General features: G+C 50.5%; 1 protein-coding gene across 1 annotated transcript in view; it reads right to left on the minus strand.

Annotated features, from left to right (window-relative positions):
• Nucleotides 1-513: 513 nt before the first annotated feature.
• The window catches only part of TARS2 (threonyl-tRNA synthetase 2, mitochondrial (putative)), a 70,715-nt gene continuing 43,561 nt past the window's right edge, over nucleotides 514-27,667 (minus strand). The window contains exons 14-18 of the mRNA XM_015410093.1: nucleotides 24,831-24,931; nucleotides 15,730-15,834; nucleotides 13,611-13,683; nucleotides 10,577-10,691; nucleotides 514-1,341 (exon numbers count right to left, since the gene is read on the minus strand). Coding sequence (XP_015265579.1) covers nucleotides 1,193-1,341; nucleotides 10,577-10,691; nucleotides 13,611-13,683; nucleotides 15,730-15,834; nucleotides 24,831-24,931 — 543 coding nt within the window. The 3' untranslated portion in view covers nucleotides 514-1,192. The remainder of the gene's footprint in view (nucleotides 1,342-10,576; nucleotides 10,692-13,610; nucleotides 13,684-15,729; nucleotides 15,835-24,830; nucleotides 24,932-27,667) is intronic.

The following is a 27,667-nucleotide window of genomic DNA, read 5'->3' on the forward strand; positions in this document are numbered from 1 at the left end:
GTATAAACAGATGGCACTATCTTGGTTTGCTGACGTTCCAAAGCTCTCGTTTTATCAATCAGCTCACCGATGACCAAAAAGCATGAATAGCTACGTTATTCGCGTCCTTATTCACACTCTGCTTAGATGAACAAAGAAGATGACGGCAGTGGCCCTGATGCGAGGCTGTTTTGCTTGGATGCTCCATCCCGGTTTCCCTAGACCAGGGGTGTCAAACATGCAGCCCGGGGGCCAGATCAGGCCCCCGGAGGGCTTCTATCAGGGCCACAGTGGAACTGGCTGTCTTCTGCTTCTTCTTCTTCCAGTTCTGCTGCTGCTGCGTCATCATAGGTTTGCAGCTTACTGAGACACACCTGAACAGCAGACTCAAGATTGCAACAGCACAGACATTTTGACGGAACCATTCAGAGCAAGAGGTGTCAGTTATCAGACACTGTTGAATAAACAAAATATCGCAAGAGTGTTGATGTTTTAACCATGTTTTTATTTTAAGTAAAAAAAAAACACCCTCGTGTTTGTGTCCTTTATAAAGTTTATACCTCTGCTACCTGCAAGCGTTGCAGGCAACGTCATCTGCGGGGGGCGGTCACCCCCCCCTCAAATGCCCCAAAGGAACTGGGCTGACACCCACCCCAGCCCCTGGGAAAAAGCAACTGCCTACCGCCCTCCTAACCCGGCCAAGCCGTTCGGAGCTCCCCCACAACAAAAGACACCCACGCAGCCGACAGATGCAAGACAAGTTGTGGCTTCTCAGCTTAGGGAAGTGTTTTAATGACAGGCCTCCACGAGCAACTCCGGCTGGCCGGACCAAGGAGGAAATAGCTTGGACCCCTTTTCTGCATGGGAGGTGGGGGTTTCCCAGGCCCTCCCCGCTCGGCGTTTGCCCAGCAGATTTCTTTATCTGCTCTTCACCCCTCAAGAATTCCAATATCGTGCCAAGGGAAACTGAGACGGCAGGGCGGGACTCCGTGTGTGTGGGCAGGGGCCCGGGCGAGTTCAGACAGATCAAAGGGTCAGCAAGAGGGCAGACGGGATTCCAGGCGGAGGGAGAACCCGAGACTCCCGTCTGCGGCAGCAGTTTCCATGGTGAGCTGCCTCCCTCTGCAAGCATCAGGTGGACCTTGCAGGGCTCGCCATTCCAGGGCTCCGTGCTCTCCCAAGCACCAGGGCGCCTGCGGCAGCTCCACCCCGCTCAGAAGAGCTCCTCTGCGTTTCTGACCCGAGAGTCCTGCAGTTCCCGGAGCCTGCCTAGCGCCTCCTGCAGTTCCCGTGGGCCGTGCTGGTGCATGTCGCGGCTGCGGACGTTCACGGTGCGGTTGGACATCTCCTGGCGGCCGACCACTGGAGCAGAAATAAGAGGAGGAGATTGGATTTATACCCCCTGCCCTTCACTCGGAGTCTCAGAGGGGCTCACAAACTCCCATCCCTTCCTCTCCCCACAACAGGCACCCTGGGAGGTAGGTGGGAGCTCTCTTGAGAACTACTCTTGAGAGAACAGCTCCGAACTTGTGACTGACCCAGCACTGAACTTGTCACACCAGCAGCTGCAAGGGAAGGAGTGGGGAATCAAACCCAGTTCTCCCAGATTAGAGTCCGCGCAATTAACCAACTACATCAAACTGGCTGAGCCTCTCCCCTTGGGCCTGAACCACAATGGGCCCTGGGCCCTTCTGCATGCCAAGCAGAGGCTCGGCCGCTGAGCCACAGCCCCTCTTTACAGCTCTCCAGGGTCTCAGGCGGAGGTCTTTCCCGTCACCTCCTGCCTGGTCCTTTTTAACTGGAGATGCCGGGGATTGAACCTGGGCCCTTCAGCATGCCAAGCAGAGGCTCTGCCACTGAGCCACGACCCCTCTTTACAGCTCTGCAGGGTCTCAGGCGGAGGTCTTTCCCGTCACCTCCTGCCTGGTCCTTTTAACTGGAGATGCTGGGGATTGAACCCGGGACCTCCTGCATGCCAAGCAGAGGCTCTTCCACTGAGCCATGGCCCCTCTTTACAGCTCTCCAGGGTCTCAAGCGGAGGTCTTATCCATCACCTCCTGCCTGGTCCTTTTAACTGGAGATGCCGGGGACTGGACCTGGGACCTTCTTCATTCCAAACAGATGCTCTACCACTGAGTCACAAACCCTCCATCAATCTCAGGATTGTGTACTCTGCCTGGCAGCGGCTCTTTGGGGTCCTCCACATCCACTTGCCACCTAGTTCTTTTCAACTAGAGGTACCGGGGATTGAACCTGGGACTTTTTGCATGCCAAGCAGCTGCCCAGCCACTGACTGCCCAGGAAGGTTATTTGTTTCCGAGGAGGACTCAGTGGGCTCTAAGAGGGTTGTGCCTAACTGGCCCAGACGCTTCCAAGCACATTCCCATCGCCACAGCGATCAGGGACATATTACAATCCCACAGGGCCTGTGAATCAGCTGTTCTGCCAGGCCTTTGGGTGAGGTGGTGGACGTCATAAGAACATAAGAGATGCCAATGTTGGATCAGGCCAAAGGCCCATCCAGTCCAACACTCTGTGTCTCACAGTGGCGAGAAATACCAGTGCCATCAGGAGGTCCACCAGTGGAGCCAGGATATTAGAAGCCCTCCCACTGTTGACCCCCCCCAAGCACCAAGAAGACAGAGCATCCCTTGCCCTGGAGTCCCTATCTATACCTTGTGGCTAATAGCCACTGATGGACCTCTGCTCCAGATGCTTATCTAATTCCCTTTTGAAGCCGTCCATGCTTGTAGCCGCCACCACCTCCTGTGGCAGTGAATTCCAAGTGTTCATCACTCTTCAGTCCAATTATTCCATCTGCTGCTCTCTCCCGCTGAAACCTTCCGCCTTCAAACGGCCCATTAGGCGAAGACCCACAGTCTGGCCTACAGTCTAAGAGCTCCAGTTTTTGAGATGACTATACCAAACTGCCAGGCCATCTGTTTTTAGCTTATGCTGTTCGGTCCCACAGACGAGTCCGACTCTGTTTTAACTATTTATTATGAAAGATTTATTGTGCAATGTCTTAACCCTTCTTGTGAAATGTTTTAACCCCCTACTGTTGTCATCTGCTCCGAAACAAACAAACAAACAAAAATCCCTCTTTGTTCTTCAATTAAAAAACAAACACACACCAAGCTGATTCCTGCGCATGTTCCCACATCCCCTGCTTCATTCTTGCAGAACTGGAACACGTACCCAGACCTGGCTGCACATGTGGCTCAGCCTTTCACTTTTCATGTGCAGAAGGGCGTGCCGCTCCGGCACCCTCACTAAGCATGTCTAGTGCGCATGGAGGGGAACGGGTTGAAGCGTGCAACTGAGGAACTTATTCCTTCACTGACTGAGGCTCAAGATTGAAGCACGCCCGTGAAGAAAACACGGAATTTATTACGTTATGCAGGATACAGCATCCCAAGACGTTCTCAGCTTTCATTTCATAGAATCATAGAGAGTTGGAAGGGGCCACACAGACCATCTAGTCCGACCCCCTGCCCAATAAGCATCTTGACAAATATTCACGGAATCATAGAATGTTAGAGTTGGAAGGGATCTTGCAGGTCATCTAGTCGGCTGCCGGAGCACAGCCGAAAGAGAGCCCTACAACACCCCTGAAAGACGGTCGTCCAGCCTCCGCTTGGAAACGTCCAGCGAAGGAAGCCTCCGCCACCTCCCGAGGCAGCCTGTTCCACTGCTCAACCACTCTTACTGTTAGGAAGTTTCTCCTGATATTTAGCCGGTAACGACTCCCTTGTAATTCCCACCCATTAGATCTAGTCTTGCAATCCGGAGCAAGAGAGAATAGATCTGCTTCATCTTCTACATGACAGCCCTTCAGATACTTGAAGACTGCAATCATGTCCCCTCCAAGCCTTCTCTTTCCCAGGCTAAACAGACCCAACCCTTTCAGCCTTTCCTCATAAGACTTGGACTCCAACCCTCTCACCACCCTGGCTGCCCTCTTCTGAACACGCTCCAGCTTGTCAACATCCTTCCTAAAATGTGGTGCCCAAAACTGGACACAGGACTCCAGGTGAGGCCTGACCGTAGCAGGATAGAGCGGAACGACCGCCTCCCGTGATCTGGACACAATGATCTGGACACAAAGTGTTTCCTACTATCCAGCCGATACTTCTCTGTATGTAATTTCAACCCGTTGCTTCATGTCCTCTCCTCTGCTGCCGACCGGAACAGCTCCTTGCCCTCCTTCAAATGACAGCCTTTCAAATACTTAGAGAGAGCAATCATGCCCCCCCTCAATCGCCTCTTCTCCAAACTAAACATTCCCAAGGCCCCCTTAGCCTTTCCTTGCAGGGCTCGGTCTCCAGACCCCTGATCGTCCTCGTTGCTCTCTTCGGCACCCTCTCAATTCTGCCCACATCCTTTTTGAAGTGAAGCCTCCAGAACTGTCCTTCATGTGTCTAGTCCCTTTTGTCCTTCACATTTCTAATTCTCAAGACTGGGAGGAATAAGCCAAGTACTTTTCCCGTGGGGGTCTCGATCCAACTCCACCTGAACCCCCCCCTCCCGCTTACAAAAGGCCATCCGCGAAGCTGGAGAAAGAAAGGGAGAAGAAGAGATTGGATTTATATCCTGCCCTTCACTACCCAAGGGAGTCTCAGAGCGGCCTACAAACGCCTTTCCCTTCCCCTCCCCACAACAGGCACCCTGCGAGGTGGGTGGGGCTGAGAGAGCTCTTGATAGAAACTGCTCTTGAGAGAACAGCTCTGAGAGAACTTGTGACTGACCCAAGGTCACACCAGCAGCTGCAGGGGGGGAAGTGGGGAATCAAACCCAGTTCTCCCAGATTAGAGTCCGCGCACTTAACCACGACACCAAACTGGCGAAGCCTCTCTCCCTTCGGCCTGGACCACGATGCTACTAAAACGACACTTTCTGGCCCTTGCTTTTAATTGCTGCCTGTCACTTTAGGAGCCATTTTGTTCCTTGGCTGAACTACGGGGAGAAATAAAAGCCAAACGCGGCTTCCCTGCCCAGCCTTCCTTCTCCACCCCCCCCCCCCTCTCCCTTTCCTTGCCCAGTCCCAGCAGCTGAATTACAGGCACAACATTATGCAAAGCTGAGCGAGCAGGCTCACATCGCTTGGCCAAAACATTCTGGCACCTCAGGTGGGAAATCCAAGACCCCTCCGCCAACAACAACCCCCCTCCCCGTGGCAAACAATGAACGCATTGCCTCATGTTGGGAGGAGTTCTCTTGCGCAACCCTCCCTGCGATGAATGGGACTTCAGCCAAGGCTTGCGCATGCCAAGTTCCTGCTGGCTTGCGTCCCGTGAGTCACGGCGGCCTGCCTGCGGCTCCTAGCTGGTGCCCAAGCGTTGCTTCGGGGAAGGGCTTCCTCTCGGCTCTCTGAATGACGCCTCTCTGTGCCGTCTCGTGCCCCGCAGCCTTGCAAACAGTTCCAGGCATCCTCCACTCACCTGCCTGCTCCAAAGGCCCTGTGCCTCTTTGCAAAGGATTCTGGGGCAGACCACTGATCCTGGGTTCTGGCAGGGCCTCGCCTGGTACTCTGAGCGTGCTCCCGAGCCCCCCGTTTCCCCTCCCCTTGGCGCTACACTGCAGGGAACGGCTGCCAGCGATGGGCGACCCCCTCTGTTCTGGGGCCCACCCACTCCCTGGGGAGTCATTTCTAGTCTGAGAACCACCAGCTCAGAGGCCTCCCGGGTCCACTCCACACAACTCTGGGCACTCAATTATTTCTTAGTAGAAAAGAGCAAGAGTCCAGTAGCACCTTAAAGATGGACCAACTTTGTGGAGAGAGATCTTGGAGTCGTAGTAGGTAAGTCACTGAAAACGTCGGGACGGTGGGCGACTGCAATCAAAAAGGCCAACGCTACGCTGGGGATTATTAGGGAGGGAACTGAAAGCAGATCGGCCAGTATCATAACGCCCCTGTATAAACTGATGGTGCCACCTCACTTGGAGTACTGTGTGCAATTCTGGTCACCACACCTCAAAAAGGATATTAGAGCCTTGGAAAAAGTGCAAAAAAGGGCAACTAGACTGATAAAAGGGTTGGAACACTTTCCCTATGAGGAAAGGTTCAAGCGCTTGGGGCTCTTTAGCTTGGAGAAACGACGGCTAAGGGGTGACATGATCGAGGTTTATAGGATTATGCATGGGATACAGCAGGTAGAGAAAGAGGTACTTTTCTCCCTTTCTCACAATACAAGAACTCGTGGGCACTCCATGAAATTGCTGACCCTCCCTAGTTACGTATCAGGAATGCGTTCATATAGCCAGGTTGCCAGACTTCTCCCAAGGCCGATCCCTGTATAAAAGCTGTTGGAAGGAAAGCCCCATCTGCATCTCCCATCTGCATCTCCCAGACAGTGGGAAGGCTTCTAATGTCCTGGCCCCACTGCTGGACCTCCTGATGGCACCTGGTATTTTTGGCCACTGTGTAACCCAGAGTGTTGGACTGGATGGGCCATTGGCCTGATCCAACATTGGCGTCTCTTATGTTAAGAACATAAGAACATAAGAGAGAAGCCAATGTTGGATCAGGCCAAAGGCCCATCCAGTCCAACACTCTGGGTCACACAGTGGCCAAAATTCCCAGGTGCTATCAGGAGGTCCATCAGTGGGGCCGGGACTCTAGAAGCCATCCTTCTTATGTTCTTAACAGTGGGAGGGGTTCCACAGCGGAGATCCAAACCCTGGAGCCTCCAGGAGTCTAGCTGTGAGCTCTACCCACTACACCACGCTGCTACCCTCGGCAGTAGAGACTCAAACCCCTGGAAGGATCTGCTGACTCACTATGAATTTAGGCAGATGGTGAGAGGGAGGGCAAGGAAGGGATGAGCCGGCACTTGGCTCTGGTGACTCTTTCCTACCTGCTCAGGGGAATGCCGGCCGACTGTCACTCTGGGGCCAGGAAGGAATTTTCCTCCAGGCCAGATTGGCCCAGGGATCCTGGAGGGTTTTTGCCTTCCTCTGGGCACAGAGCAGGGGTCACTGGGGGACTGTGGGGGTGGGGGTTGTGATTTCCCTGCACTGTGGAGGGGGCTGGACTAGATGACCCCCCCCCCCCCGCGAGCCAGTTTGGTGTAGTGGTTAAGTGCGAGGACTCTAATCTGGGAGAACCGGGTTCTATTCCCCCACTCCTTCACTTGCACCTGGCTGGATGGCCTTGGGCAAGCCGTAGTTCTGACAAGAGCTGTCATTGAAAAAAGAGCAGTTTCTGTCAGAGCTCTCTCAGCCCCACCGACCTCACAGGGTGTCTGTTGTCTAATCTGGGAGAACCGAGTCTGATCCCCCACTCCTCCACTTGCACTTGGCTGGATGGCCTTGGGCAAGCCGTAGTTCTGATAAGAGGTGTCCTTGAAAAAGAGCCGTTTCTGTCAAGAGCTCTCTCAACCCCGCCTACTTCACAGAGGGTATCTGTTGTGGGGAGGGGAAGGGAAAGAAGTTTGTGAGCCGCTCTGAGACACCTTTGGGTAGTGAAGCGTGGGGTATAAATCCTATCTCTTCTTCTTCTGACAAGGCAATTCCATTTGCACTCTTAGGACCAAAACTGGAAGGTACATAATATTTCCATTTCATACAACAACTTCTGACGCAAGGCCAGATATATTTGTGGGCCCAAATAGAAACTTTTTGGTGTGTCATTCAATTCCATATCGGAACATTCCAATTTTATTTATTTTTTATTGTTTATTGCCTTACATGTGTCACAGGGACTCCGTTGCTTGTTACGTTTTGCACTATTTGACCTCTGAAGAAGTCTCTTGTGCGCCAAAATGCGTCAGGTCACTGTTCTCTTTTGTGTGTATTTGTAACTCAGAACATTTTATGAGGCTTCATTTGGGCCCCTATTAGGTTTTTATATGTCTTTGTAATAAACACTCTTTTGTACACTTACTTATGTTTTTAACTTTTGGCCCTCAATTGGTTTTCTAAACTTCCTTTGGAGGTTTATCCTTAGAAGACAAACCAGCTGCCTACAGAACATGTCTGGGCTGAGATCGGCGCTGGCAGCTTCTAACGGGCATGCCTACTGCACCTGGAAGGCAGGGTGCCAAGCGGCAGAGCCAGCACAGAGAGAGGGGGAAGGTCTATTCCCACGGGCACAGCAGGGCTTCCGCCAGACTGGGGCACTTTCTGGACAACTCTGGGAATCCGCCTCTTCCAAGAGGACATGCTGAACCATGCCTCCACCTGCAGCTCTGGAGAAAGCATGCCGTCCTGCCCCTCCCAGCACTTTGGAAACGGAAGCGGTGGCCGTAGTGAGAATGGCAGATTTGACTTTTGCTTGTCGCGGAGAGGAGGCCAAAGCTTTGCAGACAACTCGTGGTTTCTAAGATCTCGCCAGGCATTACCAATGCATTTTCTGAATTTTTGTGCATGGGCACGAAAGCTTACACTCAGAATTAAACTTTCTTGGTCTTAAAGGTGCCATGGGACTCAAACTCGGTTCTGAATTTTAAGTCTGCACACGAAACCTTATACCCAGAATTAAACTTTGTTGGTGTTAAAGGTGCCACTGGACTCAAACTCTGCTCTAAAGTTTTATTCTGCACACAAAACCTTTCACCCAGAATTAAACTTTGTTGGGGGTAAAGGTGCCACGGGACTCAAACTCGGTTCTGAAGTTTTAGTCTGCACACGAAAGCTTATACCCAGAATTAAACTTTGTTGGTCTTAAAGGTGCCACGGGACTCAAACTCGGTTCTGAAGTTTTATTCTGCACACGAAAGCGTATACCCAGAATTAAACTTTCTTGGTCTTAAAGGTGCCACGGGACTCAAACTCGGTTCTGAAGTTTTATTCTGCACACGAAAGCTTTCACTCAGAATTAAACTTTGTTGGTGTTAAAGGTGCCACTGGACTCAGACTATGTTCTGAAGTTTTAGCCTGCACACAAAAGCTTATACCCGGAACTAAACTCTGTTGGTCTTAAAGGTGCCACCGGACTCTGACTCTGTCCTATTGATTCAGACCAACACGGAGGCCCACCTGAATACGCTTTCCCAGTGACTTTCACAGCTGCAGGACCAGCTCCTGCTGCCCTCCTGGACTCCAATGCTGCCGACCAACATGGCTAACCCTCCGAAGCCGAAGGACCCGAAACATCCAGACTTTTAAAAAATGACAGCCGACATCCCCGGCTACCTTGGCTTCTAGGCCAAGTACCACACGGTGCGATGTGCAGTGGCAGCAGTGCACATCCAATATGAGCCACGGCCCTCCTTGTAGAAAAGAAGGCTCCCCCAAGCATCGTTTAAGAGAGTAGAACAGGGGGACTTTAAAAACCAACAAGGCTTTCTGGGCTGTGTGTGTGAGCTTCTGAGAGACAAAGCTCCCTTCATCAGATACAAAGGTAAAAAAACAGCAGCCACATCCAGAAATAAAGGCCCCTAATTACAGTGTTCCCTCTCAGTTGAGTCTGTGTGAGCCAGCTCACAGTTTTTTAGCCTCCGGCTCACAGACCTTTGTCTCCGCTCAGGAAGGAGCACTCCAGAGCGAACAAATTTATGCAGGGGCCAAATCGCTCGCTCGCAACTTAACGCCAGGAGCTCACAATTAGTGTTTCCTCTAAGCTGAGTGAGTGTGAGCCAGCTTACAGTTTTTTAGCCTCCGGCTCACAGACCTTTGTCTCCGCTCAGGAAGGAGGGCTCCAGAGCAGTCCAATTTATGCAGCAGCCGAATCGCTTGCTCGTAACTTTAATGCCGGTAGCTCACAAAGTAGGATTTTTGCTCGCAAGACCCCACCGCTTAGACGGAGCGTTGCCCCTAAATAGTCCCTGCAAAAATCCAACCCAACGGGTCACGCTACTCATGAGGCAATGGGTTGGATCCCACTGATTTGATCCACTAACAGTGATGCCGTCCCCGATACAAGCGGCAGGGGAGGGTGCCACTTCGGGGTGAGCAGAGCTGTGGGGCGTGACCCAGCCTGTCCACCTTTCAAGCTAGGGCCGTCACCAGGGGTCATTTCCTGCAGGAGCGCACAGGAGTGGAGCTCCGGCAGTAAGGATCCCAGGGGGCGGGCACATGCAACAAGCCCCGCCCCCTGCTCCCAGCAGCCCTCAGTCAGAGCAAGAAGCAGCCAGGTAAGCTACAGAGGCCCCCCCTGGCCCCCGGGTCCAAAACAGTCCAGTGGCACCTTTAAGACCAAGTTTTATTCAGGTACAAGCTCTCCCTCCTCTGCGAGGACAGATCTGCACATCCCCCCCCCCAGCTAGCAATCCAAAACAGTCCAGTGGAAACTGATTGGTGGGTGTTGCTTCCGGTGATGTCAGGGGGTGTGGCATATGCAAATGAGTTGTGCTGATGAGTTATGCTAATGAGCTCCTGCACATCTTTTGCTACGAAATGACCCCTGGTTGTCACCAGTGTTCCCTCTAAGCTGAGTTATAGTGTGAGCTAGCTCACGCTTTTTAAGCCTCCAGCTCACACATTTTTGTCTCAGTTCAGGAAGGAGAGCAGCCGAATTTCTGCAGCAGCCGAATCGCTCGCTCAAAACGTTCATGCCAGTCGCTCACAAAGCAGAATTTTTGCTCACAAGGCTCTGCAGCTTAGAGGGAACATCGGTTGTCACGACTGAGCAAGGGAGGGAAAAGCCCGGGCTTACCAAACTGGAAGTTGTACTGGGTCAGCTGAGCTTTCCGGATCTTGCGGTTGAGGGTCGACCCGAAGTCGGCATCCAGGTCCGCCATGAATCCCGCCTGCCGGAAGAGCTGGTGGACCTGAAACGCAGTGGGCGGAAGGCGTCAGAAGGGCCCGGAGGAACCCTCAGGTGCAACTGCTAAGCAAACGACACCGGGGTGCTTCTCCTTGACGGGTTCGCAGGATGGTGCCGTGTCGTGTCCCAGGCCACGCCCACCCCCACCTGTCCATCCAGTCTGCCTCCCCCCAGCACTGTGGCTATAGGTAAAGGTTCCCTTGCTCGAAAGCCAGTCGAATCCGACTCTAGGGTTGCGGTGCTCATCTCCGTTTCAAAGCCGAAGAGCCAGCGCTGTCCGAAGACGTTTCCGTGGTCATGTGGCCAGCATGACTAAACTCCAAGGCGCACGGAACGCTGTTCCCTTCCCACCGAAGTGGTACCTATTTATCTACTTGTAATTTCTTCCTTTCGAACTGCTAGGTTGGCAGGAGCTGGAACTAGAGATGGGAGCTCACTCCATCATGCGGCACACTCGGGTCTCGAACTGCTGAACTACCGACCTTCCACAACCTGCAGTTCAGCGTCTTAACCACTTGAGCCACCGCAGCTCCTTTACTGTGGCTATATTCAAGGCTAAAAAAATTATCTTATTTTAAATCATCTATAGTCCACCTTTCCTGCAAAGACTCAAAGACAGATAATGATTAGTCACAAATTCTGACTGGTTTTGCTGAGTGATGAACGCAAACTGAAGAACCTCCACAAACCTCCACAAATTTTGGTGCCGTTTGTGGAAGTTTGTGGAGAATAGAAAAGGAGGGAGCTCCCTGCCCATCATCTGTTTAGTTTAAATAACCAAACAGCTTAGTTTAAATAACCAAATAAGAGTTTAGTTTAAATAACCAAACAGCTGAGCGGTGTTCTCACCACTCGGCTGTTTGGAAACCCCTGCTTTCTCCTCCCCGCAGGGAGGAGAAAGCAGGGGTTTGAACTTTAAATGGCTCACAAACCAGCCTCCCAGTTTGTATGGGTTTGTGGTTCGGGTTCATGGTTCAGCCACGAACGATCTACCCCAAAAGCATTTCATTATTGGAATTAACTGCATTTCCCAAGTTTCCGGTCAAGGAAAGAGATTATGCTGATTTGCATGACTTCCTTCTTTTCCATAATTACTGCAGTAGTTGTCACTATTCAACACAATTTGTTCTGATTGTTGCTAGTCCCAAGGAGGGCAGTGCGGCCCATTCAACTGAAACAAACAAGAAACCCTCATCCTGCCTCTTCTACCTTGCATGCTTTCATCACCTAAGGTGCTCAAGGTGGCATTTATCATTCTTCTCCGTTTTACCCTCACAACAACCCTGTGAGATAGGCAAGGCCGAGCGTTTGTGTAACCAGCCTCGCCTTTGCGACACTAAGGGCGAGAAACAGTCTGTCCTCTTGATTCTCCAATGCTTCTATATTATATGTTTTACATCTACAAAAGTATAAAGGCAACAGTCATGAGAGTCTGGCCCACAAATCAAGCCAGTCACCAAGACTTGCAAAGAAAAAGCTTCCCATATATCCTTATACTAATACCGAAGTTGCCCCCGTGTGCGGATGCTTATTCCCACACATCGGGGGCACCTGGGGGGGAGGGGGATTTTCGTGCACACTTGGGGCAGTCCCGAGGTGTGCACAAAAATCCTAAATTTGGAAAAAAACTTTGGGGGGATGTTTAAATCCCCCCGAAACTCACAGAGCGTCCCCTGCGCATGCGCAGGGAACGCTCTGCGACCGCCGCTGACACCGCTGCCGCTTGGGAGGGAAGCGGCGAGCGGCGAGCAGGGAGGGGCCGCTTGGGCCTCGGTTCGGAGCAGGGGGGCAGAGGAGACGGGGAACCGGCGGGATGGGGGGGGGGAGAGCTTACCGGCTCTTGCTGGTTCCTCCTCCGCCTGCTCAGTTTGGAGCTCCCCCCCCCCCGCGAGTTTCGCGGGTCCTCTTTCTTGTTATAATCTAAAGCACTACAAAATCATTAATAAATCATAAGTAAATCCTTGTGCATCGGTACATCATTGACATCGTCTCCGGAGGGAGACGTCCGGGATCCATTTAGAAGCTTAGCAGCATATTTGAGCCTGAACATTTATTGAGATCAGCGTCCTACTTGAATGTGGTATTCCTTATGACTTCTTGTCAAGCACTTCATGAATACAGAGAGCTTTTGTACTACTCTAATATCTCCTGAAGGAGCTGCGGTGGCTCAAGAGGTTTAGACGCTGAACTGCAGGCTGTGGAAGGTCGGTAGTTCAGCAGTTCGAGACCCGAGTGTGCCGCATGACGGAGTGAGCTCCCATCTCTAGCTCGAGCTCCTGCCAACCTAGCAGTTCGAAAGCAAGAAATTGTAAGTAGATAAATAGGTACCACTTAGGTGGGAAGGTAACAGCGTTCCGTGCGCCTTGGTGTTTAGTCATGCCGGCCACATGACCACGGAAAACGTCTTCGGACAGCGCTGGCTCTTCGGCTTTGAAACGGAGATGAGCACCGCAACCCTAGAGTTGGACTCGACTGGCTTTAATATCTCCTGAGGACGATCCAGTTTTGAAACGTTGTTATATAATCCGGAGACGACGTTGATGATGTCCCGATGCACAAGGATTTTCTTATGATTTATTAATTATTTTGCAGTGCTTTAGATAATACATAGGAAGCTTTTTCTCTGCCAAGCCTTGGTGACTGCTCGATTTGTGGGTCAGACTCTCCCGACTGTTGTCTTTATACTTATTTCCTGATTGGGTCGTGTTTGTCCATATTTATCCTGTTACATCTACATAAGCCACCTTGAGCTCCGTACAGAAGAGAGGCAGCTGATGAACGTGTTAAATAAGTAAATAAATGTCTGAGATCCTCCAGAGTGGAATTTCCCCCATTTCCACCCCCCTTGCATTCCTGTTGACTGACTGGCTGTCTGCCAGTCACAGGTGGAGCAGTTCCAGGGACTTGGAGCCCACCTCCTCACCTCATGCGCGTAGCCCTCTGCGTCTGGACCCACGGGGATCACCACGATTTGGGCCGGGGACAACCAGAAAGGCCTGGGATGGAAGCAGAGACAGAAGATATACTCAGCCGGTGCCGGCTCTCTTTTTCCTGCACGCAGTCCCGGCTCCTGGATGAGCAACTGTGGGCAGCCGCACAGCTTAAAAGCCCCATGTAGTCGGGCCTTCCTTCGCCCCCCTCAGCAACCCTGAGTACTGCAGTTCTCTGATGGGGTCAGGGCTCTTTTTGTAGAAAAAGCCCAGCAGGAACTCATTAGCATAATAGGCCACACCCAACAGCAGAAACTCATTAGCACATTAGGCCACACCCCTGACAGCACAGCTCATTAGCACATTAGGCCACACCCCCATGTTACCAGAAGTGTGGTCATCCAGCCACACCCACCTTTTGCTTCTTATTCTGTTTACCTTGTTTGTTGTCAACACCCAGGGCTTTTTTTGTAGCAGGAACTCCTTTGCATGTTAGGCCACACACCCCTGATGTAGCCAATCCTAATGAGTTTCTGCTGTTAGGTGTGGCCTATTATGCTAATGAGTTCCTGCTGGGCATGGCCAACTTGGGAGCCAGCCGGAACTCCGTTCCTGCCCAAAAATAGCCCTGGGAACAGTGCAAGCCTAGCGACATTCCATCACATTACAGGAGGAGTCCCCAGCCATTTTGAGCCTGTGTGGGTACATTTCGAATTCTGACAAGGCACAAAATGGCTGCCGTGGGAAATTTTGAAACTCTGAAAAATACGGAAATTTTTGGAAAAATTGAAAACAAATGCTACATTAGCACTTCTTTTTTTCTTTTCCAGATTGAAAGTCATTCTGTTATTTTAGGAACATAAAATATGACTATGGACAATTTTACTTGGCATGAAATTACCACAACTAGCATATTAAAAATATAGTGTATCCAAACAGTTATTACAAACAGAATTTACTTTTTAAATAATATTTATTTGTAATTGTAACAAATGGAGAAACAATCTCCTGAACTGTTTACTAGTTTATGTGGAACAGACAAAAAAACCTCCACAAAACAATTCTTAAAAATCCAGAAGTAACTATTATTCATATTTCCTCTCCACAGTATTAAATAATAAAAAACCCATCCACATAAAAAGAACTGAAGAGGGGGGAAGTGTATAGAAGGGAGCGTGGGACTAAGTTTCAATCAATGGGCATGAAATTTAATCAGAATCGTTTTCTGAGCTGTAATTATCAGTTTCATTCTCTGCTTCTGCAGCTACTCTGTTGTGTCTGTCATTATCCATTGGAGAGTTCAGTTTGTAACCTAGGACTTGCTTTTCTTTTTTTCTTTTCCAGATTGAAAGTCATTCTGTTATGTTAGGAACATAAAATATGACTATGGACAATTTTACTTGGCATGAAATTACCACAACTAGCATATTAAAAATATAGTGTATCCAAACAGTTATTACAAACAGAATTTACTTTTTAAATAATATTTATTTGTAATTGTAACAAATGGAGAAACAATCTCCTGAACTGTTTACTAGTTTATGTGGAACAGACAAAAAAACCTCCACAAAACAATTCTTAAAAATCCAGAAGTAACTATTATTCATATTTCCTCTCCACAGTATTAAATAATAAAAAACCCATCCACATAAAAAGAACTGAAGAGGGGGGAAGTGTATAGAAGGGAGCGTGGGACTAAGTTTCAATCAATGGGCATGAAATTTAATCAGAATCGTTTTCTGAGCTGTAATTATCAGTTTCATTCTCTGCTTCTGCAGCTACTCTGTTGTGTCTGTCATTATCCATTGGAGAGTTCAGTTTGTAACCTAGGACTTGCTTGTCCTCAGTGCACAGAAATTAGATTAATCTGATACCGTTTATATTTTTAAGAAATGATTTTTCTAGAATGAACACCTCATCTTAAAATATTGTATTCATCATGTAAAAAATAAAATGTTCCATAATCAATTTTCCCCCCTTTTCTTTTTTCAATTTTTCGGGGGGGAAAAGGCTTCGGGGGAAAAACGGGAAAAACGGTTTTTCCCCGGGGCCTTCAGATCTCTACCTGCCCTCAAGCCCCAGCAGGCCGGAGCCCCGCCCACGGCCACTCACCACTTCCCGCCGTAGTTCTCAGCCAGGACGGCCATAATCCTCTCGACAGAGCCCAGGACCGCCCGGTGGATCATCACTGGCCTCTCAGGCACGCCGCCATCTTTGCTGCACAGGAAGAAGAGAGCCAAACACTCAGGAGCAGTGTTCCCTCTAAGCTGAGTCAGTGTGAGCCAGCTCACAGTTTTTGTCTCAGCTCGGGAAGGGAGGGCTCCAGGAGAGCAAACTGATTTATGCAGTGGCCAAATTGCTCGCTCACAACTTTAATGCCAGGAGCTCACAAAGTAGAATTTTTGCTCACGAGACTCCACAGCTTAGAGGGAGCATTGCTCAGGTGGTCGTGTTGGGACAACAATGCCCAGTTCTGCATGCTTTCTAAAATCTAGGTAAACTCCGAAAGCTCTGGCCCACTGCCCGTAACTTACTCTGCTACTCAGGAGGGGCCCTGCAATTATTATTGCCATGTGCGCTACTTGGGCCTACCCTTGAAGAATGTTCAGAAGGTGCAGCAGTCCAACACCCTGTTACACACGGCAACCAACCAGTTCCTCTGGAGGGCCAGCAACAGGGCAGAGAGGCCGAGGCCTTCCCCTGAGAAGAACCTCAGAGGAGCCCTGCTGGGTCAGACCAGGGAGGGCCCATCTAGTCCAGCATCCTGCCTCACACAGGGGCCAGCCAGTTCCTCTGGAGGGCCAGCAACAGGGCAGAGAGGCCGAGGCCTTCCCCTGAGAAGAACCTCAGAGGAGCCCTGCTGGGTCAGACCAGGGAGGGCCCATCTAGTCCAGCATCCTGCCTCACACAGGGGCCAGCCAGTTCCTCTGGAGGGCCAGCAACAGGGCAGAGAGGCCGAGGCCTTCCCCTGAGAAGAACCTCAGAGGAGCCCTGCTGGGTCAGACCAGGGAGGGCCCATCTAGTCCAGCATCCTGCCTCACACAGGGGCCAGCCAGTTCCTCTGGAGGGCCAGCAACAGGGCAGAGAGGCCGAGGCCTTCCCCTGAGAAGAACCTCAGAGGAGCCCTGCTGGGTCAGACCAGGGAGGGCCCATCTAGTCCAGCATCCTGCCTCACACAGGGGCCAGCCAGTTCCTCTGGAGGGCCAGCAACAGGGCAGAGAGGCCGAGGCCTTCCCCTGAGAAGAACCTCAGAGGAGCCCTGCTGGGTCAGACCAGGGAGGGCCCATCTAGTCCAGCATCCTGCCTCACACAGGGGCCAGCCAGTTCCTCTGGAGGGCCAGCAACAGGGCAGAGAGGCCGAGGCCTTCCCCTGAGAAGAACCTCAGAGGAGCCCTGCTGGGTCAGACCAGGGAGGGCCCATCTAGTCCAGCATCCTGCCTCACACAGGGGCCAGCCAGTTCCTCTGGAGGGCCAGCAACAGGGCAGAGAGGCCGAGGCCTTCCCCTGAGAAGAACCTCAGAGGAGCCCTGCTGGGTCAGACCAGGGAGGGCCCATCTAGTCCAGCATCCTGCCTCACACAGGGGCCAGCCAGTTCCTCTGGAGGGCCAGCAACAGGGCAGAGAGGCCGAGGCCTTCCCCTGAGAAGAACCTCAGAGGAGCCCTGCTGGGTCAGACCAGGGAGGGCCCATCTAGTCCAGCATCCTGCCTCACACAGGGGCCAGCCAGTTCCTCTGGAGGGCCAGCAACAGGGCAGAGAGGCCGAGGCCTTCCCCTGAGAAGAACCTCAGAGGAGCCCTGCTGGGTCAGACCAGGGAGGGCCCATCTAGTCCAGCATCCTGCCTCACACAGGGGCCAGCCAGTTCCTCTGGAGGGCCAGCAACAGGGCAGAGAGGCCGAGGCCTTCCCCTGAGAAGAACCTCAGAGGAGCCCTGCTGGGTCAGACCAGGGAGGGCCCATCTAGTCCAGCATCCTGCCTCACACAGGGGCCAGCCAGTTCCTCTGGAGGGCCAGCAACAGGGCAGAGAGGCCGAGGCCTTCCCCTGAGAAGAACCTCAGAGGAGCCCTGCTGGGTCAGACCAGGGAGGGCCCATCTAGTCCAGCATCCTGCCTCACACAGGGGCCAGCCAGTTCCTCTGGAGGGCCAGCAACAGGGCAGAGAGGCCGAGGCCTTCCCCTGAGAAGAACCTCAGAGGAGCCCTGCTGGGTCAGACCAGGGAGGGCCCATCTAGTCCAGCATCCTGCCTCACACAGGGGCCAACTACAGGGCACAGAGGCTGAGGCTTCCTGCCACTGGGGTTCAGAGTTTGACTGCCTCTGAATGTGGAGGTTCCCTTTAGTCACCATAGCCAGGCAGCCACTGATAGACCTCTCCGCCCTGAATCTGTCCCATCCCTTTTTAGAGCCATCTATGTCTGTGGTCATCTATACATCCTCTGGCAGCGAATTCCACATTTTAATCATTTGCTCTGTAAGGAAGTATTTCCTTTTGTCCATCCTGAACCTACTGCCCATCAACTTCATTGGATGCCCCCGAGTTCTAGTCTTGGAGGGGGGGAAGAAAAAGTTCTCTTTGTCCACTCTCTCCACCTCACGCATGGTTTTATAAACCTCTCCCCTGACCCCCCTTTGTCGTCTCTTTTCTACACTGAGAAGTCCCCGACTATTTCCAGCCTTTCCTCCTGGGGAACGGTCTCCAGGCCCCTCCTCATCTTGGCCGCCCTCCTCTGCTCTCTTCCCACCTCTGCGATGTCCTTTTTGAGATCCGGTGACCAGAACTGCACAGAGTATTCCAAATGAGGCCGCACCATCAATGTATATAGGAGCAGGACTATTTTGGGGCAGGAACGGACAGGAACGAAGTTCTGGCTGGCTCCCGAGTTGGCCACGCCCAGCAGGAGCTCATTAGCATACCAGGCCACACCTAACAGCAGAAACTCATTAGGATTGGCTACATCAGGGGTGTGTGGCCTAACATGCAAAGGAGTTCCTGCTACAAAAAAAGGCCCTGGGTTTTGACCACAAACAAGCTAAATAGAATAAGAAGCAAAAGGTGGGTGTGGCTGGATGACCACACTTCTGGTAACATGGGGGTGCGGCCTAATGTGCCAATGAGCGGTGCTGTCAGGGGTGTGGCCTAATATGCGAATGGGTTTCTGCTGCTGGGTGTGGCCTATTATGCTAATGAGCTCCTGCTGGACTTTTTCTACAAAAAGAGCCCTGCATTACAATATCAGCCGTTCTATTCTCAATCCCTTTCCTAATAATCCCTAACAGGGTTTGCTTTTTTTCGCCGCTGCAGCACACGGGGAAGACACTTTCATCGAGCTGTCCACGACGGCCCCAAGATCTTTTCCCCTCTCAGTCTTGGTAAGGTTAGACTCCATTAGCCTAGACTTGAAGTTGGGAATTTTTGTCCCTGTCTGCAGCATCTTGAATGTGAGGGAAGCTGCTGGGGTGACCTTGGGTCAGTCACAAGTTCTCTCAGAGCTGTTCCTTCATGAGCAGTCCTGGAAAGAGCTCTCTCAGCCCCACCTACCTCCCAGGGTGTGTGTTGTAGGGAGAAGGGAAAGGAGTTTGAAAGCCACTCTGAGACTCCGAGTGAAGGATAAATCCAATCTCCTCCTCCTCCTCCTCCTCTTCTTCTTCTGTAGTTTTCTTAGGTTTGCCAGGTCATTTCTGGCCACCGGTGGGGTATAGGCGAGTAGAGTTGTGGGATCCAGGTTGGGGAACTCCTGGAGATTTGGGGATGGAGCATGCAGACAACAGGGGCCTCAATGGGGCACGGTGCCACAGAGTCCACCCTCCAAAGCTGCAATTCTCCCACTAATTTCTGTCGTCTGTACATGGGCTGTGATTCCCGGAGATCTCCAGGTCCCACCTGGAGGCTGGCATCCCCAAGTGTTCCTAGGGCTGCAAACCTCCAAGTGGGGTCTGGAGGTCTCCCAGAATTGCAACTGATCACCAGAGAGGAGGAGGAGGAGACTGGATTTATGCCCTGCCCTTCACTACCTGAGGGAGTTTCAGCGCGGCTTAAGCCTTACAATCTCCTTTCCCCTTCCCCTCCCCACAACAGACACCCTGTGCCTGTTTGGTGTAGTGGTTAAGTGCGCGGACACTAATCTGGGAGAACAGGGTGTCTGTTGTGGGGAGGGGAAGGGAAAGGAGTTTGTAAGCCGCTCTGAGACTCCTTTGGGTAGTGAAGGGCAGAGTATAAATCCAATCTCTTCTTTCTTTCTTTCTTTCTTTCTTTCTTTCTTTCTTTCTTTCTTTCTTTCTTTCTTTCTTTCTTTCTTTCTTTCTTGTAGTGATTAAGTGTGAGGACTCTAATCTGGGAGAACCGGGTTCGATTCCCCACTCCTCCACTTGCACCTGGCTGGATGACCTTGGGCAAGCCTAGTTCTGACAAGAGCTGTCCTTGAAAAAGAGCCGTTTCTGTCAAAGCTCTCTGAGCCCCACCGACCTCACAGGGTGTCTGTTGTGGGGAGGGGAAGGGAAAGGAGTTTGTAAGCCGCTCTGAGACTCCTTCAGGTAGTGAAGGGTGGGGTATAAATCCAATCTCTTCTTTCTTTCTTTCTTTCTTGTAGTGGTTAAGTGCACGGACTCTAATCTGGGAGAGCCAGGTTTGATTCCCCACTCCTCCACTTGCACCTGGCTGGATGACCTTGGGCAAGCCTGATAAGAGCTGTCCTTGAAAAAGAGCTGTTTCTGCCAGAGCTCTCTCAGCCCCGCCTGCCTCCCAGGGTGCCTGTTGTGGGGAGGGGAAGGGAAAGGAGTTTGTAAGCCGCTCTGAGACTCCTTTGGGTAGTGAAGGGCGGGGTATAAACCCAATCTCTTCTTCTTCTTCTTTTTCTCTGGGGGGAAACACCCCCCATATGACACCGAGCCTTGTTACCTAAAGGGACTAGGGGATTTCAGGGGGCTGCTAGGATCGCGCCCCTCCCACAACCTGAGCAAAGCCTCCGTCAAATCCCCTGGCAGTTCCTCTTTGCCCGCTCTGTGGTCAGACGGCGCAGCAGGACAAGTTATGAAATTGGGGGGTGGGTGGTGAAAGGGGAGAGAAAAAGGAACTGTTGGTTTAAAGACGGGGGGATGAGATGTATATGACAGACGCACAGCTTCTGCATGGCCAAAGGCCGTGCGTACACAGATGTGCGCTGCCTGACGTTATCAGGACAAAATGTATTACGTGCAAGGCTGAGGTGAGGGTGGCTGTTTTTAACGTCCTTGCAGAACCCGAGAATGCCCCAAACCCAGTCAAGCCATGGGGGGGGGGGAGAGGAACGGGACGACGACACGGGACACTCCATGCCAATGTTCCCTCTAAGCTGTGGAGTCTTGTGAGCAAAAATTCTACTTTGTGAGCTGCTGGCATTAAAGTTGCGAGCGAGCGATTAGGCTGCTGCATAAATCAGTTTCCTCTGGAGCCCTCCGTCCTGAGCTAAGACAAAAATGTGTGAGCTGGAGGCTACAAAACTGTGAGCTAGCTCACACTAATTCAGCTTAGAGAGAACACGGGCTCCTGAGCAATGCTCCCTCTAAGCTGTGGAGTCTTGTGAGCAAAAATTCTACTTTGTGAGCTACTGGCATTAAAGTTGTGATCGAGCGGTTTGGCTGCTGCATAAATCAGTTTGCTCTGGAGCCCTCCTTCCTGGGCTAAGACCAAAATGTGTGAGCCACAGGCTACAAAACTGTGAGCTGGCTCACACTAACTCAGCTTAGAGGGAACACTGCTCCATGCTATGGAGAAGACAAGTCCCTTTCCACCATGCCGTCCACCAAGGATTGCAGAGCGGCAGACGGGGCTCTCCCTCAGAGGAGGGCGACCAAGACAATTAGGGGGTTGGAGCGCCCTTCCCTAGGAGGAAAGGCGGAAAAGTCCAGGACTTCTTAGTTTAGAAAAGAGATGACTAAGGGGAGACATGAGAGAGGTTGATAAAATCACGCATGGGATGGAGAGAGTGAACAAAGAGAACTTTTTCTCCCTCTCCCCAAATACTTGAAGCACCCAAAGAGTGATTCACACGTGGAATTCCCTGCCTCAGGAGGTGGCGGCAGCTACAAGCATGGAGGGCTTCAAGAGGGAATTATTTGTCGATGCCGAAAAGGCATTTGACAATCTTAACTGGAACTTTATGCTGCAAATGATGGAAAAAATAGAAGTGGGACAACACTTTAGAAACTGCATTGAAGCTATCTATTCTGAACAAAGAGCTAAACTGAATGTAAACAAAGAACTGACTGATAGCTTCAAGGTACAGAAAGGCACCAGACAGGGTTGTCCCCTATCACCGTTATTATTTATCTGGGTGTTGGAGATACTGTTACAAAAAATACAGCAAGACCAAGAGATAACGGGACTGACACACAAAGGACTTAAATATAAATATCGAGCATTTGCTGATGACGTAATGTTCATTGTGCAAAACCCGACAGACAAATTACCGTTACTATTCCAAAAAATAAAGGACTTTGGAGAATTGGCAGGATTTTATGTCAACAAGAATAAGACGAAGCTTATTTGTAAGAACATGACGAAACAAAAACAACTGGAACTGCAAGACCTGGTACAATGTGAAGTAGTAAAAAAGACTAAATATCTTGGTATTGAGTTAACTGCAAGAAATATAGACTTATATAAGAATAATTATGAAAAATTATGGACTAAGTTAACTCAAGACTTTAAGAAATGGGACAAAATGAATTTGTCACTGATGGGAAGAATATCAGTTATAAAAATGAATGTCCTACCACGCCTGATGTTCCTGTTCCAAACAATACCAATACTTAGTAAGACAGATTTGCTACTTAAGTGGCAACAAGAACTATCAAAGTTTGTTTGGGCAGGCAAGAAACCGCGAATCAAGATGAAAATTCTTTGTGATGCCAAAGACAGAGGTGGGCTACAACTACCAAATCTTAGACTATATTATGAAGCGGTCTGTCTAACCTGGATGGAACAGTGGGTGAAATTAGAAAATGATAAGTTACTGGGGTTAGAAGGCCATGATTGTAGATTTGGTTGGCATGCATATTTATGGTATGACAAAACAAAAATGGATAGCTTTTTTAAGCTTCATGTGGTAAGAAAAGCACTATTTGTGGTATGGATGAGGTATAAAAAATACTTTTGTGATGTAAGACCATTGTGGATTGTACCAGTGGAAGTGTTAACATCTTACTCAAGACATAGAGATAAAGATTGGTTGCCATATAAAGATCTAATTAAAAAAGTGGGAACAGAATGGGTAATGAAAAAGCAGAATGAAATTGAATATGATTATGAATGGCTGAAATATATGCAGATTTTTGACCTTTTTAGATCAGACAAAAGAAACTATGGTTTTAGAGAGGAAAAAAATGAGATTGAAATGATTTGGGAGAGTGAAGGGGGAAAAAATATCTCTAAAATGTATAAAGTGTTACTAAAATGGTATACTGAAGATGAGACTGTAAAAGGGCAAATGATAAAATGGGCGATAAATATGAATACGGAAGTGGCTATTGAAACCTGGGAATATTTGTGGAAAAATTCTATTAAGATATCGCCTTGTACCAATGTTAGAGAGAATTGTTATAAAATGATGTATAGGTGGTACATGACTCCGAAAAAAATTGCAAATATGAACCAGAATATGTCAAATAAGTGTTGGAAATGTAAAAGCCATGAAGGCTCATTTTACCACATGTGGTGGACTTGTGAGAAAGCAGTTGACTTTTGGACAAAAGTCCACAATGAAATGCAAAAAATTTTGAAATGCTCTTTTAAAAAGGCACCGGAAATTCTGCTTTTAGGATTGAAAATGGAAGAAGTCAATACAACTAAAAAGACTTTATTCTGGTACTTAATCACAACAGCGAGAATGATTTATGCACAATTTTGGAAAACAGAGAAAGTACCAGAAATTGAGGACTGGATACAAAAAGTTCTGTTCATGGCAGAGATGGACAAAATTACGAAGAAATTGAACAACAAAGAAGACGACGTGTTTTTTCAAGAATGGAGTGACTTTAAAATATATCTGGAAAAGAACTGGGATGTGAAACAAAACTTAATATGTTTAGACCAATATTAAGTCAAATGATGTTATCTTTAGATTGTAATGATAAGAAACTGATATTGTTGATGATATGAAGCAATTTGGAGCAGGGGTGGAAGCATTGTGGGAAGCCAATGGAGGGAGGGGAGGAACTGGGAATGGGGTAGACAATTGAAAGAATTGGGAGGGCTTCTAGTATCCTGGCCCCACTGGTGGACCTCCTGATGGGACCTGGTATTTCTGGCCACTGTGTGACACAGAGTGATGGACTGGATGGGCCACTGGCCTGATCCAACATTGGCCTCTCTCTTACGTTCTTAAAGGAATTAGATAAGCATATAGAGCAGAGGTCCATCAGAGGCCATTAGCCACAAGGCAGAGATAGGGACTCTCGGTCTGGGGCAAGTGAGGCTCTTTCTTCTTGGTGTTTGGGAGGGGGGGGGCAACAATGGGAGGGCTTCTAGTGTCCTGGCCCCACTGCTGGACCTCCTGGGGGCACCTGGTATTTTTGGCCACTGTGTGACACAGTGTTGGACCGGATGGGCCATTGGCCTGATCCAACATTGGCTTCTCTTATGTTCTTGTGTTCAATGAAGCTGATGGGCAGTAGGTTCAGGACAGAAAAAAGGAAATACTACTTGACACAGAGAGTGATTAAAATGTGGGATTTGCTGCCAGAGGATGCAGCGATGGCTGCCAGTATAGCCAGCTTTAAAAGGGAATTAGATAGATTCATGAAGGGTGGGTCTATCTGTGGCTATGAGCCATGGTGACTAAAGGGAGCCTCCACGTTCAGAGGCACTCAACCTCTGAATCCCAGAGGCAGGGGGCAACACGAGGGGAAGGCCTCGGCCTCCCTGCCCCGCTGTTGGCCCTTCAGAGGAACTGGCTGGCCCCTGTGTGAGACAGGATGCTGGATGGACCCTCACTGGTCTGATCCAGCAGGGCTCTTTTGAGGTTCTCCTCAGGAGAAGGCCTCGGCCTCTCTGCCCTGCTGTTGGCCCTCCAGAGGAACTGGTTGAGGCCACTGTGTCAGACAGGATATGCTGGACCAGATGGACCCTCCCTGGTCTGACCTAGCAGGGCTCTTCTGAGGTTCTTAAAAGGCAGATATTGTGTGGAAGCGTCCAAGAACTAACAGTCCTTCCAAAGGCCTTCACCTGCCACAGAACTTGCCTGGTGAAAGAGAGGTCAAAGCGAAGAGGCATCTGGAAGTCCAGCTGGATGGTGCCGCACTGGTGGTACCGGCCCAGAGCGTCTTGGATCTGAACGTCCACCTGGAAGCGAGACGCAGAAATGCCGTCAGGAACACCCCAACTGGGTGGAGAAGCAGTTTCAGCTGCCAACTTGAGTCTGCGCCCTCACACAGCAGGCAGAAATTCTACAGATAAAGCTCCCAGCACCAAAGCATCTCTGTGCTGCAAAAGAAAGCTGCCCCTGATGCATTTCTGCCAGCACAGGAACCGTTGGAGGCAAGGAGGAGGGAGGTCCACCAGCGGGGCCAGAACTCCAGAAGCCCTCCCACTCTTGCCCCCCCCCAAGCACCAAGAAGACAGAGCATCACTTGCCCCAGACAGAAGAACATAAGTGAAGCCATGTTGGATCAGACCAATGGCCCGTCCAGTCCAACACTCTGTGTCACACAGTGGCCCAAACCCAGGGGCCCTCAGGAGGTCCACCAGCGGGACCGGAACCCCAGAAGCCCTCCCACTCTTGCCCCCCCCAGCACGAAGATGACAGAGCATCCCTTGCCCCAGACATAATAGTGTTCCATCTAGTCCTTGTGGCTGACAGCTACAGTTAAAGAATCTTCTTTGAATGAAAGAGATCTGCACCCACACTGCCACCATCAGGACAGAGGGTGCAGGGAGGGAGGGAGGGAGGGAGGGGGGGAGGAGATAGATAGACAGAGAGAGAGAGAGAGGGAGGGAGGGAGAGAGGGAGAGAGAGATATCTTTGCCCAGCAAGTCAAGCTGAATCCTGTACCACGCTGTGCAAACCTTAGAAGTCCACAGAGAAACACGAGAGGGGAAAGCAATATGGGACCGTCCCATCCCCACAAATCTCCCCTTCTAAGGTTCTCTCGGCACTCCGAGGCTTGAGCGTGCATTTGGCAAGCATTTGCATTTATTTACGTTCTCCCCTCCAGCATTTTCCCACAACAACCCTGTGAGGTAGCCCACGAGGAGAGTTTGCGACAGGTTCAAGGGCACCTAGGAGACTTCCATAGTGTGTGTGTGTGTGTGGGGGGGGGACCTGAATGCGGGTTGCCCAGGCTTCATGCACTACACCCCACTCCTCTGTGCACCTCCCATGTTCTATGCACTCACGCTCCCTAGGGCCATGTCATGAGAGGGAGAAGGTTGTCATTGGTTAATTTACAAAGCCTGAATTTTCTGCTCTTCCTCCCCCCCTCCCCGCAGAAATCCCTTCCTTCTCTGAGAGCCAGTTTGGTGCGGTGGTGAAGTGCGCGGTCTCTAATCTGAGAGAACCGTGTTTGATTCCCCCACTCCTCCACTTGCACCTGCTTGGATGACCTTGGGCAAGCCATAGTTCTGATAAGAACTGTCCTTGAGAAAGAGCCGTTTCTGTCAAGAGCTCTCTCAGCCCCACCCACCTCACAAGGTGTCTGTTGTGGGGAGGGGAAGGGAAAGGAGTTTGCAAGCCCCTCTGAGACTCCCTTGGGTAATGAAGGGCAGGGTATAAATCCAATCTCTTCTTCTTCTGTTTTGTGCCGTGGTTAAGTGTGCAGACGCTAATCTGGGAGAGCCGGGTTTGATTCCCTCCACCTGCACCTGGCTGGATGACCTTGGGCAAGCCGTAGTTCTGATAAGAGCTGTCCTTGAAAAAAGAGCAGTTTCTGTCAGAGCTCTCTCAGCCCCACGTACCTAGCAGGGTGTCTGTTGTGGGGAGGGGAAGGGAAAGGAGACTGTAAGCCGCTCTGAGACTCCTTTGGGTAGTGAAGGGCAGAGTATAAATCCAATCTTCTCCTCCTTCTCCTCCTCTGTGGGTGGCCTGGTTTTGATGAGAATGTGACACAGACCTGCCACTTTCACACGCTGGTATTTGTTTCGAATCCCCAACTACACAAGTTGTGAAGAGACATGGAGTACACAGAGAATTCCAGTCATAACCACCTTAAAACGTCAGCCTCCTGACTCCAGAGGAGCACCATTCTTCCCCCTAAAGCAGGGGCGGGGCACCAGACATGTATCTTGCCCAGTTGACCTACATAACAAACCCAAGGCACAGAACACAGTTCGAGTCCACTCAGGCACCTTTAAGACCAACAAAGTCTTATTCAAGGTGTGCACTCTCGTGTGCAAAGCATGCTTTGTCAGACAATGAAATGGAATTACAGAACGTATTGTTGTATATACATAGAGAGAGGCTTGTTAAAATAGCATGCAAAATAGTGGAGCTATTTTTTTTAATCTGTTAAAAAAAAAACACCACTATTTTGCATGCTAATCTAACAAGCCTCTCTCTATAGATACGTTCTGTAATTCCCATTTCATTGTCTGACAGAGGCTCCGATCACACACAGAAGTTGCTGCGGGATACTCATGGATGCCGGGCAGATATAACGGACGCGATCACACAAGCACATCATCTGGCAAGGGTCGCGCACCCATTGACAAGCCGTCGCATCCCGCCGAAGATCCGGAGTTAAAAGCTACTGCAGAAACTCCACTATTTTATGCTTGCGACGGGCCACAGACGGACATCCTCCGTCTGATCGCTCCAGCGCTGCATGAAGCACACCTGAAACGTGCGCCAACAAGCCGCTACCCCCCATTCCCTGCCATCGCGTCTCATCCCGTTCCTCCCGCGTCTTCTGGTCAGTGTGAACGGGACCAAAGTGTGCTTTGCACACGAAAGCTCACACCTTGAATAAAATTTGGTTGGTCTTAAAGGAGCCACTGACCTCGAACTGTGTTCCACCACTTCATACCACCTTAAACCAAAGGCATGGAACCTCTGGGGATACAGGATTGGGGGGGGGGGGGGAA

The sequence above is a fragment of the Gekko japonicus genome, unplaced genomic scaffold (assembly GCF_001447785.1).
Source record: "Gekko japonicus isolate JY-2015 unplaced genomic scaffold, Gekko_japonicus_V1.1 scaffold424, whole genome shotgun sequence".
Taxonomy (NCBI): domain Eukaryota; kingdom Metazoa; phylum Chordata; class Lepidosauria; order Squamata; family Gekkonidae; genus Gekko; species Gekko japonicus.